Genomic DNA, 20,560 nt, shown 5'->3' on the forward strand with positions numbered 1-20,560 from the left:
GAAGCAGAGCCCCCCACCCCCATCCCCACCGCCCATCACCAGACTCGTTACGTTATTTCCGCAGCTGTGCTGTCGTGAGTAGATACTACGTCGCATGTTCCTCCACCCCCCTCACCCCCCCTCCATCCCCATGCCCCGCCTTTTCACTGTGAGGAATTAGTTCTTTCATCCATTTATTTATATTTTTTCCTTCACATGGGCTTTTTCGGGGGGGGTGGAGTGTGAGCTGTCGACACTGGCTGCAGCTCGTTTGAACAGTATGGGGGTTTAAAGGACTGGTGCAAGGGACCAAAACGAGACCAAAAAGAGACTCCGCATCTTTTTCTCTGCATCTCCTGCGCTGCGGTGAGGCTGGAGAGGATCATGCAACACCTCACACCATGGCGAGCTCTGCTCCTTCTAACCGCGCTGTGCCAACCAGGGAGCTCAGACAAATACGGTAAGCTGATGATGTTGATGATGCTACAGATGATGATGGCACGAGCCTTACCAGAAATCACTGTTACACCACCGTATTGTCCCCACAGGTTAATGTCGTGTCTAAGTAGCTAACGACTTTATGGTGATATCATCCTCCTGTCGGCTACTTTGTCCCCTGTGGCACGGTGCTGTAATATTCCAGCAAAGAGTAAATTTAGGAATAACTGTATTCACGTGCCACATTAGAGGGCTATGAGTTGTTAAAAATGAACTGTATTTTGAAGAATATTGAGAATATTGAGAGAGATACAGTATGCGAGTAAATGTAGATGATGATAATGTAATGAGATTAAACAGAGATGGAGGATTCAAAGAGTGAAGGGGAAGAGACAACTAAGTCTAGGGAGTAAGGGATTAATGACCCATATCATCCCTCCCTCAAAACTCCTTATGCTATTATTGACATAATGTTATTGTTTGGAGTCCTTTTACTAAAACAGTCACCAAATCCAGATGTTGAGTATAAATCAATAACGCCCAGACCAGCCTGTGTACACAATACAAGATGAAAAGTAAACAGCAGACTCATGTAAACAATTCAAACATAAAATAAAACACAACAAGTCATTTTTTACGAATTTATATATGATACCAAACACTTAAGACTGATTTCAATAAACATGGCTGTTTTTAGACGGAGATATACTGTGGGGTGCAAATCTCTAATGAGCAAAAACAAAAGAAAAGGAAATAAATTCAGTTAAACAGGTTATTTTAAATGTGTTAGGTGATTCTTTAACTGTGTCACTCTCAGCAGTAGAAGTAGCAGTGACATTAGCAGCAGTAGCTGTAGTCTAACTATTATTGATAATGGCAGTTATAGCAGGCTCAGCAATAATTATCTTCTACTGATTATTGCTATAGATGGAGTGACTTGAATATGTATTTTAGTAGATTGATGCATTGAACTGGTATCATTTGTAATTGATGCAGTGATCCAACAAGTGAATTGTTACACCCGCATATTTTATTGAAAAAAAAAAACAAAAAGCCTGTCTGTCTGACGTGTGTAGGTGGAGATTTGTGAAGTAGGGAGTGAATTCAATGAGTAATTCAGACTGATACTGAGAAAGGCCAAACGCTATTCCCTCCTTCAGACGTAAACAAGTGAGCATGGTTTTGTTCGACTAGAAGGGCTGCCAACCCATCATTTTCCCTCCACCTCTATACATATCCAGTCATTTAATTTGTAATGTATATTTTAAATGTTTTCTCACTTTTAGCCTTTAAGTGCAATCACCCAAATGTGATTAATGAAACAGCTTAGAGGCAACTGGTTACAGCTGAGTCTAGAGCTATAATATGTATATGTGTATTTATCCAAAACGACTCTACTAATAAATTAGAATTAACATAAATTACTTGTGTTTCTTTACAATTTGCCATTAGAATCATCCTGAGAAAAAAAAAACACCCCTGAGAAAACCGAAGAAATTACAAAAGCACAAAAACAGGGAACAATGCAGACTACAATGAAAAGCCATTCTGCAAGCGCCAGTGATTTCAGCACCATGGAGAGAAACTAGTCACCACTGTTGCTTCCCTTTGTCCATTCATTCATTAATTCCTTTCACACATGCATCCATCCATCTGCTCATTTGATTAGACGTCCATCCATATGTGCGACTGTCCATCTTCACACTCTCAGCATGATGTTCGTGTGTGAGTTGACGTTTCTGCAGCCAGTTATTTCCCTAAAGGACTGATGCCCTGTTGCTATGACAAATTGTAATATTTCCTTGTCAAAGTCTGTTCTCATTGGAGCCTTTGTGTTTTACCATGCTAGCGTACACATTTTGAATACTGATAACTGAAGCTTCAGTGATGTCCCTCACTTGTAAATTGCTTTGGTTAAAAGCGTCTGCCAAATGAATAAATATAAATGTAATAATTATTCAATGATGATAATAAGACAATTCACATAGGTCAACACACATACTTGTAAGGGTAACATCCTCCTCAGTGTTGCATTTAACAAACCACAATGTACAGTCATTTGCAATCATATCCAAATAAACTGAAATAAATTTGTTGAAGTGGCTTTGTGACCTGGTTCTTTGTCAATCGTCTGACCAACACGACAAGAGATCCTTTCCTGGACCATCAGTCACTGTCTGATGACTACTACTCTGTGAGCTGCAACGGTGCAATTACTCAGAATCGTCTTGGCTGTGTAACAATACAATAATATCTGTGTGTGTGTATGTGTCTGTGTGTGTGTGTGTGTTTCTTCCAAAGGTTGTGTGAAGGTTCACACACAACCCTCCACAGATCGGTGAGGGCCGGTCTCTTGGATGGTGTGTATGTTGATATCCTCAATGCCACCCAGATAGTAAATGCTTTTACGGAGGTATTCACTTTTTGTGAGTGTGTGAAAAAAGGAAGAGAGTAAGATTTTACATGTATTAAAAGTTCTCCCTTATGCACATTAAAACCCACATATAGTGTCAGGTTTCAGACTTAAAAGTTTTGGAGGGAATCAGACAAATACAAGATGTTGTGTACTGTGTGTACACTGTGTGTACACTGTGTGTGTGTGTGTGTGTGTGTGTGTGTGTGTGTGTGTGTGTGTGTGTGTGTTTGTGTGTGTTTCTCCTCAAAGAAAGAAGAGGTGAGTCACAGAAAATGCTGTTAGGTACTGCGTCACTTCATTTAAAGGCAGAGAAAGTAGTTCTCAGTCTTTGTTCTCTATCCAAGTTTGTGTTCGGGTCAATCCACAATTCAGAAAACCAGCTAGTCACCCGCCATATAATTGGGGATATGTCCAATCGGTCTATTTTTTGCTCACATACACTCACACACAGATTTTATACCACTTATTTGAAATGTATTTGCTTTTTGTCTGTTACATGCTCACATGGCCTCTTGAAATTAGGAGCAAAAAGAGACGAGATGTGACATGAGAAAGAAAGAGGGACAGCCAGACAGAGCTTTCCATTCATATTCTGCTGTGTTAGGTTCCTATCTATCGCTAACCACCTGCTCCTTCCCACATTGCCATACTCTCCAGGGTCTTACTCACCAACCTAAAATAAGAAGTAGTGCAGCAGAAATAGACATATAATTTGATATATAATAAAAATATATAATTAAAAGAACAAACGACAACATTGTTTTTGTGTCCCCTATCATAAACTGATTATGAACGATTTCACTTGGGGTGAGAGACTTTTAAAATATCTCTGTCTCATAATATAAAAGTCTTATGATGATGGTAATTGCATTAGAATGTAATATAAAAGACAGGGTGAAGGTTGTGGGTGCTTGGTTGTTGGTGGGTTGGGTGTTTTGGTTACCACCATGAAATACATTTGAATCTAATTATAATGAATAAGCCAGGGTCAAGCTCACTTTGTTTTGTTCTCATTTCAGCCCTCTAAATGTGAGTTAAAGAAGTCGTTGCCATGGAAATGGCTGTAAAACATCTTCCCCCGACTACCTGCTAACAATCTATTTGTCTCTCTCCCTCAGGTTGCCTGTTTGAGAGAAAACTGTGCACAAGGGATCAGTTCTGCTCAGATGGTGAGTACAACACAGACACACACAGACACAGAAACGCACACACACACACACACACGCACACACACACACACACACACACACACACACACACACACACACACACACACACACACACACACACATACACACACACACACACACACACACAAACACATACATACATAATCAAACATAATCTCTTTTTTGAACTTGAACATTAAACTTTCAAGACAGACTACTTTCTTAATCATTTCTGTTCCTCTACAGCATGTTCAATTATTAACCCTGCAGCTGGACACACACACACACACACACACATTATGTCACTGGAAGCATGCTGGCACAAAGACTGCGTATAAAAATATACAAACACAAGTCATTTTTCCTCTCTCACGGCCCCATGTGTCTATCTCGCTCCGTCACCTGCCCTTCTCCCTTCTCTCATCTTTATCTAAGCCCCTCCCCCGCTCCACTGTCTCCATGGCAACACTGACATCACGGTGAGGTCGACACCCCCACAGTTGTTGTGCTAATACAGTGATGAGTCACTGACACACACTTACGCATTTCTCTGTGGAAACTGCACTTACGCACACACACAGCCACTGGACAGAATACAAAATGGATCGGCATACTTAGAGCTCATGTGCAGATACAGGGCCAGATTTATGCACATCTGTGTGTCTGAGGGCAGAGCGAGAGGAAAATATCCATAACGGCTACTCAAAGATTTTTAGTGTGATTGGTTGTAATGAGCTGCCTGTCTCTCCGGTTCTGTGTCTCTTCCAGAACCCGCAAAATAAGCTGTGATCTGTTTGTTAGACACAAATGTTTTAGCTTGTAGGGGGAAAAAAAGAAAGTGCAGTTCTTACAGTGACTAACACTTTATAAGGAATACACAGCGATGGTGTTGAGTTTAGATCAAGAGGTCAAGAGGGTGTCTGACTGCATGAGCAGAAAACAGTAAGAGTAAAGTCAACAGAAAACATTCAGACTCTTCTGAGTCTTCATGAACTGAACTGAAGCCGTGTGTAATAAATCCTGCTTGTGTTCAGTGTCATGTCCGCTTGACCCAACAATCGTACTCTACAATGCATCACCTACATTTTGAGTCTGTAAATATATGATTTTATTTGTTGGTTGGTATGTTTGATATCCGAAACATCAAAGACGTTATGAAGTTATGAAGTGTTGTAATTCTGTACTGCTAAATTATAAAATTTTTTAAAAAAGAATAAAACTATGACGATAGTTGAAAGTTGTCCTGTTGTTGCTCCTCTCATACATGTGGCTATGCTACATTGTAAATGAATTACTGTTTTAGTTAATGTTTTGTTTCCTTTTGTGTATATTTGCAAATGCAAATTGAACAGTATGTACTGTGATAAACTTTTTCAGAAATGAGAAGCTATTATCGGTATTGATCCTTCGGTTTCATTACTCCACCTTTTTTTTTTTTTGTTGCAGCGGGCTTGTTTGCTGTTCTACTGGGAGTTGAATGGGAGGATCAATACCAACTTCATGTCTCTGTGCTTTAAGAGATGTGGAGACTGATCCAATACATAGGTCAGCTAGCCTCCACTAAAACCAGAAGGATTACCCCTTCTAGCTTAACTTAAACATGAAAGCACCACATAATCAGCAACTGTGAATTTTCAAACTGAACAGAACAATATCTTTTGAATTGGCAAAGTAACGTGTAATATCTGCTTCTACCCAACACTAATGATGACAGATATAGCAGCTTATTTTATGGTGTCCTCTATAGTACCAAGGCAGTGGTGCATTTACAATTGGTCTCTAATGATGTCGGCACAGCACAGTCTTCTCTCTCTTTGCAGCAAATCACCTTTTTTTTTTTCCTGCGAGCCCTCCGCTCGTGATAGGGAACATTGATTGTGTCATGTGTGCCTCGGTGTGCTGTATGGACAATACAGCATGTTTTAGATGTTGTTTATTTGTGTCTGTCTGTGGCAGGATGTGTGACTGGCCCTTATAGAATTGGGTGTGCACAGGGCAGTCACTGTCTGCAGTCTCCATACGTTTGATAGTAGAGTAGTTGGGTGTGCAGTGTGTGTGTGTGTGTGTGTGTGTGTTTTTGAGGGAAAGGAAAGTCAGAGGTGCAGGTTTTGTTGTGTTGTGTTTTGCTCGTAATATTGTGTAGGAGTCTATCAGGCTTTAATGGTTTGACTGCGTCCTCTACCAGCTTCATAGTGCTAGAACAGATTGCATAAGGTCATGCTTATGTTGTTGCAGGCATCTTCTCTCTAGGACTATACAGGTTGTCACAGTCTGTGGCATGTGGTAACCAGAACAAGGTCATACATTGTCACCTGAGGTCTGTCCACACAGGTGTAACACCCTGACCTTGTCACCCTGTTGCTCCTTGAGTGTGGGGCTGAAGACTACACGTTTGAAATATTTGTTTGAAATCTGTTGGTGTGGAGTTATAAAAAAAAATGAGCTCACCAGACCTCTGTATCCTGCTACTCAACTCTACTTGAGGCTAGAGGCTACATTAGCCGCTTCTACAATAAGTCTTCCAAATCTAGTACTAAACTGTTGGCAGTCGAGTTGCATTGTGGGTAGGTAGGTGCCATGTTTTGACAAGGAAGAAGAACAGATGGAATAAAATTGATGCCGTTTCTGGCTTTGCAGCATCGACTTAGATCTTTTTTTAAACTATCCATTTTGAATGAAGCACTGAGTGCAATGCTAAGTGCAGCTTTTTTAAAGCCAAGACATGAATTACAGCAGACCCTTATTCTAAATAAAGTTTTAATGTTTGGGTTGTTGTTGTTGTGGTATCAATGGAAATCAATTAGAAGAGATAATAAAGATTGTCAAAAACACAGCTACCAAACAATTCTGGAGTAATTTATTTGGAGCATTTTAAATCATGTAATTTGAGCCAAACATCGCATTTCTTCTCCATTTAACAGATTCCTCGTTCCAACATTGAATACTATGTTCCCTGCAAAAAAAGATTTCCACAGAAATAACTCAAGCTCCAGAAATAGTCCCAATCCAATAAAACCATGCGGTTTTCTGTTTTCTCTCCATTCATCATCTATTCCTCCTCCTCATGTCCCTTGTGTCTTTGCTATCACCACCAGCGGCTATTGTATTTCCCCAGTGCAATACACTGCCAGGGAACAATATCTTATCAGTATCAGTATCAGTATCAGTATCAGTATCAGTATCATATCATCAGCATCAAATTTGTATGTGATTAGGCATCTCAAGTTAGTGTTGTGTTACTGGTCAGACACAAGACATTTAGCTTGCTGCGCACCTACCCACCCAGAGGGAGTTACCTATGGAAAACGTAAATAATATATAAACATGGTTCTCTACTTATTCTTCAATACATCAAGTTGCAAAAACTAAACTGCACTGCTTAATGTAAAATTTGTTTCTATAAAAACACAATAATCCTCTTTCATCTGTTCAGTATAACAATTCACTATCTGGCTGTGGCTGGTTGGGTTGGTTGAGATTTATCTGGTGTAGTGAAAGACTGTGGTGACTCATCATTGCGCCACATAATACATACTCTGCACTGCTTCATTTCTATTCCTTTCACCTAGCAGTCTGACAATCTTTCTTCAACTTAACTCTCTGAGCTCAGGGAAGAAATCCCAGTCTTGTAGATGAGATTTGACTTTTCACACTGTAATAAAGTTAGAAATTTCAATTTGAAATTCAATTGAATCTAAACTCACTAGAATAACTAGAATTTTGCAGTAGGTGGCTTCCTTCCTGAATTTGTTTTTATCTGATGCAGGTGCAGCAGAGCACGGAGTGGATCAGCAGCTTTTCAGTATGAACAGCTTAATCCCTTGGTTCCAGCCAGTTTTCACTGTGGTTCATGTCTGAACTAATTATTAGATTATAATCATTAACTTATGATTTAGAGTGGGTGATCACCTCCATACCACAATGCAATTCAACAGATGTACAGTAAAGTAGAGAACTGGAACATATCTTCATGTGCTGCGGATGTTCAAAAAATCGATTCATGTATGATCATGAAAAAAGAGCACGTCACAGAAAATGATTCTGCGTAAATGCTGTTATTGTTCCTGTTGCCATGAGGCTGCCTGAGGGCTAGCAACTCTCAAAAGGAAACTGTTTTAAATTTTCAAGAGCCCACACACTGACAGTGGCATAACCTTGTGAAAGGACTGTGACAAGCAGTATAAAGTGTTTGGAGTGAACTTCAAAACTATGACTCACTGCTCTTGGCTCGTGTGGCGTGGGCTATCAGAGGAATTACAGGTTATTCCAAGAATGCTGTACCTCAAGGGAAGGATCCCTGAGCCATATGCGTTAGAAACGTATATGGTTTCAGTTAAATTACAGTTTAATATCCACACTGTTAAATACTGATATGTATTTGCTGTTGTGCGCTGCATCTCCTAAGAGCCTTTATCACAGCAGACATTTTAGATTGGAAAAGCACAGATGGTACTCATGACATTAATAAGGTTCATTTTCAAATGTCCCAGTAAGTCATGACAATGACAGGGAGACAGCATGCACAAAAACCAGGGCCCTGAAACTGCAGCAACTAAGTCAAATTAAACCCTCATTCATTTTCATGTTTCATACCTGTACTTTTCTCCCTGTGATATGTTAAAATGTCTTTCATGAAAAAGACCTATTGTATCGCATGTGTCCATAAATTATTTTTGCGTGTGTGTTTATTCCAGATGGGCTGTTTGGTCAGTGTCTAAGCTCTAAGCAGGACCAGGTCCAGTACCAGGTGTCAGTTCCTGTTCTGAAGAGGATGCAGGAAGTCCTCAAACAGCTTATGCTACAAGGTAAGATCGAACATGAAAATCATTTACTAACCTTAAACTTGTTAAAGTGAATGCCCCATTGTAGGTGTGATGAAAACACTAAGTCAAAGGTTTAGACAGTGAAGTTGTGTGTAATTTCTTGTGAGTCTCTTTCATGTATCATTTACGCTGGTCTCATAATGAACTTTAATTATGAATTCTATTTGCTTTCTAAAATCAAAATGTCAGTCAGGTGTTAGTCTGTGTCAGAAAGTCAATACAAAATGCTGTAAAATATTTTTAAACAAGACTAAATGCCATGCTAAGTGCTCTGTGAGGCTTTACTTACCGGCTAGGCAGTTCCTTGAGCTAAATGCCAATGTCAGCAAGCTAACATGCTGATGTTAAGTTGGTTCACTATCTTGGTTTAGCATGCTAGAATTTGCTAATTTAATACAAAAACACAAAGTGCAGGTGGTAATGATAAATCATAAACCAAAGTACTGTATTGTCATGGTGAAGTTCATTTGGTTCATGTTAACTAGTATCCATTGTTCTGACATGAAGTCTGAAATCCATAGATCCTTTATCAATACAGGCAGTAATCCATGAGTCATGCAGGTACTTGAACACAACTCCTATTAGAATTTGTATAGATTTTCTCTGTCTGTCTCTCTCTCTCCCTCACACACACATCAGTCTTGCACTTTCACTGTCTGCCTCTGTGGCTTTCTTTAATCTCTCTCTCTCTCTGTGCATGTGTGTGTGTGTGTGTATGTGTGTGTGTGTGTGTGCAGGGCTTTCATGGCAAGATGATATCACCCAGTATATTTTATCAAAGGAGCTGAAAAGAGTTCCCCATACCACCCATCCCCCAAAGCCAAACTTCTCCTCCTCCTCTTTTCATCCACCTCAGTAAGTGCTATCCAGTTACCACCTTTTATTTCACTCTATTTTCAACCCTTCTATATCCATCCTAATCGTGTCTCTGTTTCTTTCCTGGTTTCTAGGTCTAAACAGCACATCCCCCATCACCACAGTTCTAAGTCAGGGTCCACACCTTCTGCTGGCAACTATGTGGACTACATGATCGTTGAGCCTCCTCAGTCCCAGCTGCGCATGCAGACAGCATCCATGGACCCATACACATATCACCAGGTATACAAACACACATGACTGCACAACAGCAGGTGCGTCTCTGCTGCACAGGTGTGGTTATGCCAGGCAAAAATCCAAACTCATTCAATTCAATCAAAACTCAAAATATCACATCACAGTCTAGTTCTTAGATGACAGTGCTATACATCTCCCAATCACAGCATAGGTACCAAGATGAAGTAGAAAGATCTCTCTTAGGGGCAGGAGGCAGCTATGCCCGCCCCTCTTCAAGGTCCCAGGCCAATCAGAGAGAGCGAGAACGTGACAGGCAGCTGCTACAGGAAGCCTTGTCTCTCTACCTGGCATCTGCACAGCCCTCATATCGCCACAGAGGAGCTGCTTCCATGGCTCCTGCAGGTAAAAGATTTTTCAAATTTCCTAAATAAAACACTGAAGAAAGAAGCTACTCTGGAATGTCGGCACATTATACAATACATTATAACTAAATAATACTCTTTACCATCATAACCCATTATACTATGAGCAGGTCTACCCTACTACGATGACTTGGAACTGGACATACCAATAGACTATGTGGAAGGCTACAACCTAGAGGAGAGACTTGGTACTGCAGGCAGACAGCAAATGCTGCAGAACAAGAAGGTTCCTCAGGACTACAGCACTCTGTCTGGAAACAATGGTGAGGAAAAGGAACTTAAACTAACTTATACTTAATAAGAAAAATGCAAGATTAGAGCTAATTGTGTTATCTTGTGTTAGACGGCTTGCTCCAGAGGATGTCAGGAGTCTTGCAGAGGTACGGAGTTGACCCCAGAGAGCTCAGTCAAGAGCAGCTCTACAAGCTAGCCCTAATACTGCAGCTGCTGCAGGCCCAAGACAAAACAGGTACAGTCCCCAGATGGTAAGAATGGAAAAAAAAATCAATCAGACTAAAACTGATGTGTGTTTTACTGTAGTATTTGTCTAAAACCAGTAGTTTGTCTCTGTCAACACAGATCCTATTGAGAAAGACGTTATCACCCTCAAGGAGGTACAGTATCTCAGCATCTGTTATTATCAGTGGTTACAAATTGTAATCCTGCACTTTTATCACCAACATGTCCTCTATCACCCCCCACCCCATAGATGCAGCTGTTAAAAACAGACAGTGTGTCAAATAAGCCGCAGAAACCTGTTCCTGTTCCCGGTCCACCTGATGCCCCTCTTGCCCCCTCCTCTGCATCAATCCCAGCTACACCTGCGGCCAAGAGCTCCAGCCCTCCCCCCTCTGCCACCCAGCCTCCTCAGGCCGCTCCTGCGGAAGCTGGACAAGGCCTGAAGGAGCAGGGACCACCACTGGTTGAGGGAATGGGAGCTAAGGAGGAGTATGGATACATTGTCACCAACCAGAGGTCAGCACTCGAGCAAATTGAGCAGTCAATTAATCCGTTTGTTGTACACTGCTTAAACTTGTGTTGGAAGGCTGTCATAAAACATGGCATTGACATGGAGGATGATGATGTGTTTCTTTCTTCCCAGTCCTCTGGGTCTGTATGATGGAGTGAAGCTGTTGGAACTACTGGCTGATAAGATACACCTGACAACCAGCAGCTTCATCAACATCAGGTAAGACCACTATTATATGTGTCAGTGTTTGAGAGACTTGTGAATTTTGCTATTTTACACCCAGCACTAAACAAATTTTTCCCCTGTGTGTGTGTGTGTGTGTGTGCGCACGTGTATGTGTGTGTGTGTGTGTGTGTGTGTGTGTGTGTGTGTGCGCACGTGTATGTGTGTGTGTGTGTGTGTGTGTGTTTCCAGTGTGGTTGGTCCTGCGCTGACATTCCGTATCCGCCAGAATGAACACAACATGACGGCTGCAGAGGTGGCTGCTAAAGCTGGTGAGACTCAAAACACACACACACACACTCACACCTATCTACCCACACATACACGCAAGCATGAAGTGAACAATACAGTATGTGGGCACATTATCCTGTCACGTCCTCAGATTCCATATCACCAAAGCTTTGTTGTCTCACATCCAATAACAAAATCTTTGTTGTTTTTTCAACCCTGCAGTATCTGAAAAAAACTTCCTGGAGTCTCAGACTGGCCTGAAGATTGTACAGACTGGCGTGGGAGAGGTACTTGCTACACACACACACACACACACACACATACACACACACACACACACACACATGGACATACACACGGACACGCTTAGCCTACACAGCCTCTGTGGAAAATTTCCCCTTGCTCCTATCAGTAGCATATGGAGCAGTTGTCAAGGCAACAGAGATATTATCACTGCTCTGTATTCTTTACCATTTCCACTTTAATCATTCATCCATGGGCTTGAGCCTGACACATTAACAGACTTGCCGGTGTCAAATGAGACTGCTGACACTCTTGCTTTCACATTGTAGTCATCACATACCGGTTGGTAACTTTTCTGAAAATGGGGGGAAAAAAAATCTTCTAAGATAAATTGTATTCCAAGCACAAGCACTCTGATGTTAGAGAGCCGTACTGTACGGTGCAGCACAGACAAAGGCGGCACAGCTGTCTCACCTATAAAGCCGGTTTTCCTATGCATGCAAACCCCTGTGAGTGTGTGCCACCTGGAGGGCAAGTGGCCTGAACAAATCAGCAAGGCGACACTTCGTGACAACCAGCATTTCACTTGTTGCCATGGCGTTTCATCTTCTACACCTCCCCCCTCTACTCCGGCTTCCTGATCCAAGGTGCTATGGCAACAGTTACAGGTGTCATTAACCTCATTATTCCCTCTTATTCAAACAAACAGCCTGATTCCAGGCCTCTGACTCATCAGCGGCATCTCACATCTTGTGTGTAATGGATTAATAACAAAAAGCCCATTTAGAATGAGTATTAGGGTAACACACACAACAGTTGGATTCATTTATTGAAATGCAATGCAATTTAATTTCCTGTCAATACATTAATGCCGTATGTGTGTGTGGTGCTGATGTAATGGGATGGCAGAATGTTTTAAATCACTAAATAGTGAAGTCTTCTCATTAGTGTTGTCAGTTATGATGAATTTATTTAGAAATGCATTTTTAGATTCATTTGATTATTTTAAAAATAAAAAAAATGGTTGCATAATTGAAATTAAAAAATTATATAAGGAAAAAATCACTTCTTCCACAGATACTGACATAAGTACAGTTTGATTGACACAGGGTTTTCACATCAAAAGTGCACATAGAAAAAATACAAATATGAATAAGAAGCCCAGAAAAGGTCACATGCATGTAAACGGCGGTGATGTAGGAAGACTGAGTGAAAGCACAGTTCTTTGCCATACAAAAGCACCATAAAAAAAAAAAACAACAACATAAAGGACAACAGCAACCACACAACATTACTGCCATTCAATTAACAAGAATATATCATCTTTAACATCACTATTTCTGATTTATAAGTTGCTGAGTTCGTTCAATCATCCCAATTTATCGAGGAAGTTGTTTTCAAATTCTGTGGTTTTTAGTGATATATTAAAAAGCAAAAGCCAATGCTAATTTCTTATGCTATTTAACATACATATACAGTAAGTATTGTGCTTTGGGAAAAATAAAAATAAAATAAATGTAAAATAAAAATAAATAAAAGTCCTTTTAAAAATGACAGTCCCTATTTTCTGTTTGGGTCTTTTGTTGTTATAGGACAGATCAAAATCCAGTTTAGTTGAAGCTCTTGATTTGTTCTATTTTAGAATGAATTTATTCTTTCAAGGCTGGTTATTTTGTTTACCTCCTTTTTCTGTGGCGTGAACAGGACTGTGGCGATTCAGTCTCTGTATGTATGCGCATGAGGAAAAACATGACTGAACAAAAGCTGTTTATTTGTATTGGGCTTACAAAAGGTGGAATGACACGGTGGAACAGACTAAAACTTAAATCATCATTGTGTGGCACATCTTGTGCAGTGGTTCACTGACCTCCACCAACCTGTGCTGTCTTCCTGGATCATACCACTTTGCCCTTCTCCAGACCTCTGTCTTTAAAACTCAACATCAGCTGCTCATTGAGCACACCTCGCTGTCATGTGCAGTCGCAGAGAAACAAATCTCTTGTTCAGTTGAAATGAATGACCATTGAATTCCAGTGGCAATCTGTTTTCTTTGTCTTCCTTCCAACCTCCCCATGTCTTGTTCACCACTCTTTATTATCGTCTTTTTCCCAGAGGACTGATGCACGGGGTCTCCCTCAGGTAACCAGGGTTTCCCAGGGCTCCAGTGGGACGGTTATCACCCTTGTTTCCATGGCGGTCGTGGGAGGTGTGCTGGTATTGGCCATGGCTGTAGCTTGTCTCAGACACTATGCTCAGCAAGTGGCCAATGGCAAGCTTGGCCTTGGGCCAGAGGGAGGAGCAGAGACACACTTTGACTACCAGGTATGGCAACATAAAGATAGTCAGAACTAATGAAAAGACATTTTATATGTTTGTATTTTAAACTATTTAAGAATCCAATGTCATTTCATACATTTAATGATCCTCTTCTGTACTGGTTGCTAAGCTTCCTAGATGTTTTCTACCTGGTTGTGAAAGTTGTAAAACACTAAACACATAAAAACCAGAGCATGGACAGTGAAAATTGCAATATATTTCTGAATATCTGGTAGATCGCATATTATGCTTCGGATTTAAATTACAGGCAACAAGCAAAATAGTGAAATGATGGAAAATATATCACTTGTCATTTTATTTTTTATCATCAAGTCATCAATTTTTAAATGAATATTTTATTTTAACTTTTTATTATAAAAAAAGTAGGATTTTTCTAATCATTTCTCATTGATTGGTTTTCTGTGAAACACAAAATGATAACTGATTATTCAGTTAATCAATGTTGACGGTGATGCTTAGTAGCAGCTCTATTTCTGATGAAAAGATTCCCTCCCTACTGTCTGTTCAGGAGCTATGTCGGCAGCACATGGCGTCCAAATCCTCCCTATGCCGCCAGGACTGTGTGGGCGGGGTGAGCAGCAGCATGGCGGGGTCTGCCATAGCCACGGGTGCTGGTGGTCGACGGGGTACAGACACATCTCGCGTCAGCAGCGTTTCCTCCCAGTTCAGTGATGGTCCCCAGCACAGCCCATCCTCCACCCACAGCTCTACCCCGTCCTGGAGCGAAGAGCCAGCCCAGTCTAATATGGACATCTCTACTGGTCACATGATACTGGTGAGTGAATCAGTGTGGATTCTCCTGCTGTAAAAATCTTCCTTGTTGATTATGAGAAGTTGTTAATGTCGTGCATGCTGCTCCCCCCACAGGCGTATATGGAGGATCACCTGCGCAACAAGGACCGCCTTCAGAAGGAGTGGGAGGCTTTGTGCTCGTACCAGGCTGAACCCAGTTCAGTAGCTGCGGCTCAAGTCCCGAGCAACATGGACAAAAACAGAAACGCTGAATCCCTCCCCTGTTAGTTGATCAACGTGTCACTCTCTCTGATCACTTCTGTCATCTGTCATTATGTCATGCATCTGTCAGCTGTCAGTCACCGCATTATATCTCGTATCCAAACATGTACAGCATCGTGCTACTTTCATGCATTTCCATTGAACTGCATAGTAAGAGCCAAGGGGATTATTATTTATTATATTATTATTTTTATCCTAAACATAATTTAAGCAGCAGCCACTCACTCAATCATTATATCATTAGCCGTCTAATCCTTACTTAACACCTGATTTCTTCTCCAGATGATCACACTCGGGTGAAGCTGAAGACTGACCTGAACCCCAATAAACAAGATTACATCAACGCTAGCATCATTGTAAGACCTTTAAACATTAGTGGTTTGCTACATGGTGAATTATCATCTAATCCAATATGAAGATTTAAATAATAAGCCATTCTTTGATGAGTTTCACATCTAATACACCACAAACACTTAACAGACCCTGCTGTCTTTTTTTTCTTCTAACCAACAGTGTGATCATGACCCTCGCCAACCAGCGTACATCGCCACACAGGGACCTATGTCCCACACTGTCGCTGATTTCTGGCAGGTCAGTGCAGTTTTTCCTCCACTTTCCTTTTCCTGCCTTGTTTTCACACTTCTTCCCTATCTGCTGGATTTCCTTTCTATTCTGTAATAGACAGATAAATAGAAATAACAAAAGGATGCAGGCCATTGGGCCATTCAGTCTGCCAGCTGCCACAGACTTACTGAAATGTGACAGCTGAATGTATGTGTGTGTATGTGCCTGTATCATTGTGTCTGCATCTATATCCACATGTGTCTGTGCGTGTGTGTGTGTGTGTGTGTGTCCCAGATGGTGTGGGAGAACGGCTGCACGGTGATAGTGATGATGTCAGCCCTGGTGGAAGATGGAGAGAAGCAGTGCGAGCGATACTGGCCCGACGAGGGCTCATCACTCTACCACATTTATGAGGTTAATTTCATGTTTTGACTCATAACTGTTCATTTCGTATATGGCACAAAACATCAAGTGTAATGCTTGCCTGCATTAGCCCTGTTGTCGTAACACTTTTGTTCAAAGGACACATATGTGTACAAAAAAGGAAGAGGGCCCTATGAAAACAAATAAATACACTTTCAAGGTCTGAGATTAATCTCATAATTTTTAAAACAAAGTCAGAACTCTGAGATTTAATTCACGCTATTAGGATTAATCATAATTCTGAGGAACATCTCGAGGAACAGGAGGGCCACATGATCATTTGACCCAGTTTTTTTTTTTTTTTTTCTCTGCAAAACGTCAAGGCCATTGTGCATTTGCGTTAGCGAGCGTCACAGCCACAGTAGCATGAGAGTTGGTGGGAAGAGCAGCTCCATTGCAGCACATTTTTAAATGGGGACCACCTCACCATCAACTGCTTGAGGTGTAGGTACTGAGAAATTTAAAAAGAAAATGTGCAGAAGGGAAAACTTCATCAGCACGAAGCATATCAAGCATACAGTGTCGCTGCATGGTGGAATGAGGAAACATGAATCTCTTTGCATAAAAACAATAAATTCTAACGTCAACCAGTGATAGTTTGTCTCCCCCTGGTGGCAGCTACTTACAGATTTGTTCCCTCTCATCTAATGACAACATTTTCCATGTTTTCTAAGGAATATGTGTTACAAAAATGAAAAAAAAAAAGGGTAATGGGTGTTATTTTGTATCTTGTCATCCACTAACTGTAGGTGAAGCTGTGCACTTGTCTATAAAGATTGACTGCTTTTGGTTAATATGAATTTCTTGTTTGCCTGACAAAGAAGATTTTGAGGAATTTGCTAAATTCAGTGGATGGAATTCTTTCCTAAATAAGAAAGTCACTTTTTTTTTTGTCTACACTATATCCTCATCTTTTCTGTCTACACCACCCTCCTCTCTTTACCAGGTGAACCTGGTGTCAGAGCACATCTGGTGTAAGGACTTCCTGGTGCGTAGCTTCTACCTGAAGAACGTCCAGACACAGGAGACCAGAACCTTGACGCAGTTTCATCTGCTGAGCTGGCCGGCTGACGGCATCCCCACCTCCACACGACCACTGCTCGACTTCCGCAGGTAAGAGACTACACAGCTGCACAAACACACACGCGCACACACACACAAACGCACACAGACCATCCCCACATGTGCTCTTGAGTTCAGCCGCAAAATTCAGTTATCAGTAAACACAAAGTGGATTAAACAGGTAGTCAGGATGCAGTGGGTGAGTCAGTGGTCACATGAGTGGGTTTGAATCTGCCTGATTATCTTCATCACTTCCATCTCTTTTCCTTGTTTCCCATCTTCCCTGAAATTTCGCTCTGTGTATAATCAAATAAGGCATCCATGCTATTCATTTCATGCCTTATCCATCATCTCAGTGCTCTTTCTCTCTCTCTCTCTCTCTCTCTCTCTCTCTCTCTCTTTCTCTCGCTCTCCCTCTCTCTCTCCCTCTCTCCTGGTGTGCAGGTTGATAGGTTTGTATTTTAACATCTCCCAGTGTCATTTTTGTGGTTTGCAGCTAGTACTCTGGCTCCAGTTGCATAGTCACAAAAATGAGCATTGGCAGGTGTGACTGGCTACTGCAAGAGGGACAGTGAATCTGTGGCTTTCTCCTCACTTGTTCTTTCCTGTTTTCCCATCTCACTGTCCTTCACAGCCTCTTGCAGTTTTCATTTTTTTCTGTCCTGACAGTCTTTCCCTCATTCCTAATCTCATTGTTTTCATCTGACAGTTTCATACGTCTTCCCATTCCACCTTCTTCCTACTCGGTCGCGTACTGCTTTCATCTCATTGCCTTTAATTTACCCACGACCCAAATTACATGGAGACCTTTTATCCTTTACTGTGTGCATTTAGTCGTGCTTTCTTTCTTCTACTTTCCCTTGTTCCCTTGCTTTCCAGGAAGGTGAATAAATGCTACAGAGGTCGTTCCTGCCCAATCATCGTTCATTGCAGGTAAAAAAAAAAAAAGAAAAGATTCTGATGGGCCACAGAAACACCAGAATTTTGCAGAAACATACAACATGTATGTGGTTTGAGCGGTTTCAGGTAAAACAATTTGGAAGATGCTTTGACAGTTTCCTCATGTGTCTCTATCACTCCCACAGTGATGGCACTAGCAGGACTGGCACGTACATCCTCATTGACATGGTGCTGAACCGCATGGCCAAAGGTGAGCCGTACATTCAAACACACACACTTTACAGATGTATACACGGGATATGATTCGACACCTAAACGTTTTGATATGGAGCTCATAGATTATCCAAGATGAGCAAAGTGGTCCTGTGGTAGGTAGCTTAGACGGGAAAGTTAGCTGGAAAATGTGACATCACATGATATTTTGTTTGTTTTTAACTTTTTAAAGATCACAGAGCTGAAGAAAGTCTTTCAAAACCTCTCTTAGAAAATCCATTTGGTAACAGATGGAAACTCAGATGTTTTATTTACCGTTTTTACAGGTTGAGTGGATTTAGAGTGAAGGGTGTTTATCTTCTGTAGCACCAAAGTAGTTGTAGGAAACCTCAAAAACCATAGCAGTGATGCTTTTACTGTCCCTGCTGTTGTCATTAGGAGTGAAGGAGATTGACATCGCAGCCGCACTGGAGCACATCAGAGACCAGAGGCCTGGCTTGGTCCGCACCAAGGTACTGATAATCTGTCTGTGTGTGTGTGTTTTCAGTATTTCCTGTCTTCCTCTGTCCCATGTTTAACCATCCCTCTCTCAAATTTTTTTCTCCCCTCCCTGCTCCCTCCCCACTCAGGACCAGTTTGAGTTTGCGCTAACAGCAGTAGCAGAGGAGGTGAATGCCATCTTGAAAGCCCTGCCACAGTGAGCAACAGCCGGGGACACACTGAGGACATGCAGACAAAAGAAAAAAAGAAATACACGCTCCAAAAGGACACGCTTCATGGAACCCAGTCATGTATGTCTGGCCATCACTGTAAATAAGAATTTGCTCTACCACACTTGTTGTCAGCATGCAGTATTTTACCATCTGCCAATTCTCCGGGTTTTTGCAACATTTGGAACCTAATTTTGTGAAACGTGCATTAAATGATGAGGATGTAAATATGAACAGAGGATAATTTTTTTCACCACTGTGGCACAAATTTGAGTCTTTGCTCTCTGGAATTTCTACCTAATTAGACAACAACGAGGCCATTAGATGTGAACTGCAAAGAGCCAGGATGTGCATATACTGTGCTGGTGTGAATCCAGAACCTCTGGATTAACCTTTGCCTGATTACAGAGAAGGGAGCCATTTGTTGTGTGGTCCTACGGTCAGAGAGGATACATTAGTGTAACATTGTTTACCATGTGATTCCATCTTTGCCTCATCAACCATTTTACTGGATATGATGACACGATTACCTCAAATTATTGATTAACAGATGATTTACCACCAACACTGGTCTGTTTTGGCTCGTCTGCTGAACATTACGATTTTCTCGGACTAATGATAAAATAATGTTAAATCCTTTCACAAACTTATCAAACCTCTCAGACGTCCTTCTTGCTGATATACAGTGAGGTTTCTGTCCATTTTACTCTCTGAGTGCTGTGTTACATGTCCACCAGAATACTGTATGCTACCGTTTAGTGTGTGTCGACTTCCAGCAAGTTTTTATTTGTGAGGCTCGTCTTTGCCTTGACAACTTGATTGTTTGCTCTAAGCCCTGGCTGTTTTGTAAAAGATGCTGTACTTTGACCACAAAGTACGCATCGCACACGCACATACACACGAAGTTACTCTGTTTGGGTTCTTTTATTGTCTTTCTCAGTGTTCGCCCTTGTGATTAATGTAAATAATCCTAATCATCCCGATGATTGTCATTATTTCATGTAGCAGAAAGATAGAAAATATCTATAAAAATGTATTTTTGACTTGATCTTAATAAATTTGTGATGTGATGCAGCAGAAAACGGACAAAAAAAGGCTTGAGTGCTCTTTTTTTCTAGGTGTGTTTTACAGTATATCTAATAAAAACAGATGTTAAATGGGGCATTTAAAAAAGGGTTGTTTACCCCAATATAATTTATCCATTGATATGAAATCAACATATCATCCAATTTGTATCAACAACAGTGAGGCCAGACTTGAGCATTTCACCCTACTAGTCACACCTATTTGTTTTTCAGACAGTCGCTTCAGACAGCCAAAAATAACTCTATTATAATATTGTCAAGGTGTTTGTTTTTTTTTACCTCAAAT

The 20,560-nt window shown here is 41.1% G+C and overlaps 1 protein-coding gene across 1 annotated transcript; it reads left to right on the plus strand.

Annotated features, from left to right (window-relative positions):
* Window positions 1-119: 119 nt before the first annotated feature.
* On the plus strand, window positions 120-20,302 carry ptprna (protein tyrosine phosphatase receptor type Na). The gene is made up of 24 exons (XM_056388733.1): window positions 120-439; window positions 3,952-4,002; window positions 8,697-8,807; window positions 9,563-9,680; window positions 9,776-9,923; window positions 10,085-10,280; window positions 10,411-10,563; window positions 10,644-10,769; window positions 10,880-10,914; window positions 11,010-11,275; window positions 11,403-11,489; window positions 11,685-11,764; window positions 11,946-12,010; window positions 14,079-14,288; window positions 14,812-15,078; window positions 15,171-15,318; window positions 15,600-15,673; window positions 15,831-15,908; window positions 16,176-16,295; window positions 17,251-17,417; window positions 18,246-18,299; window positions 18,452-18,516; window positions 18,918-18,991; window positions 19,109-20,302. Exons 1-24 carry the CDS (start codon window positions 364-366, stop codon window positions 19,178-19,180), a joined length of 2,841 nt encoding a protein of 946 aa, XP_056244708.1. The 5' UTR covers window positions 120-363; the 3' UTR covers window positions 19,181-20,302.
* Window positions 20,303-20,560: the final 258 nt, after the last annotated feature.

This window comes from Seriola aureovittata, chromosome 11, assembly GCF_021018895.1.
Source record: "Seriola aureovittata isolate HTS-2021-v1 ecotype China chromosome 11, ASM2101889v1, whole genome shotgun sequence".
Taxonomy (NCBI): Eukaryota; Metazoa; Chordata; class Actinopteri; order Carangiformes; family Carangidae; genus Seriola; species Seriola aureovittata.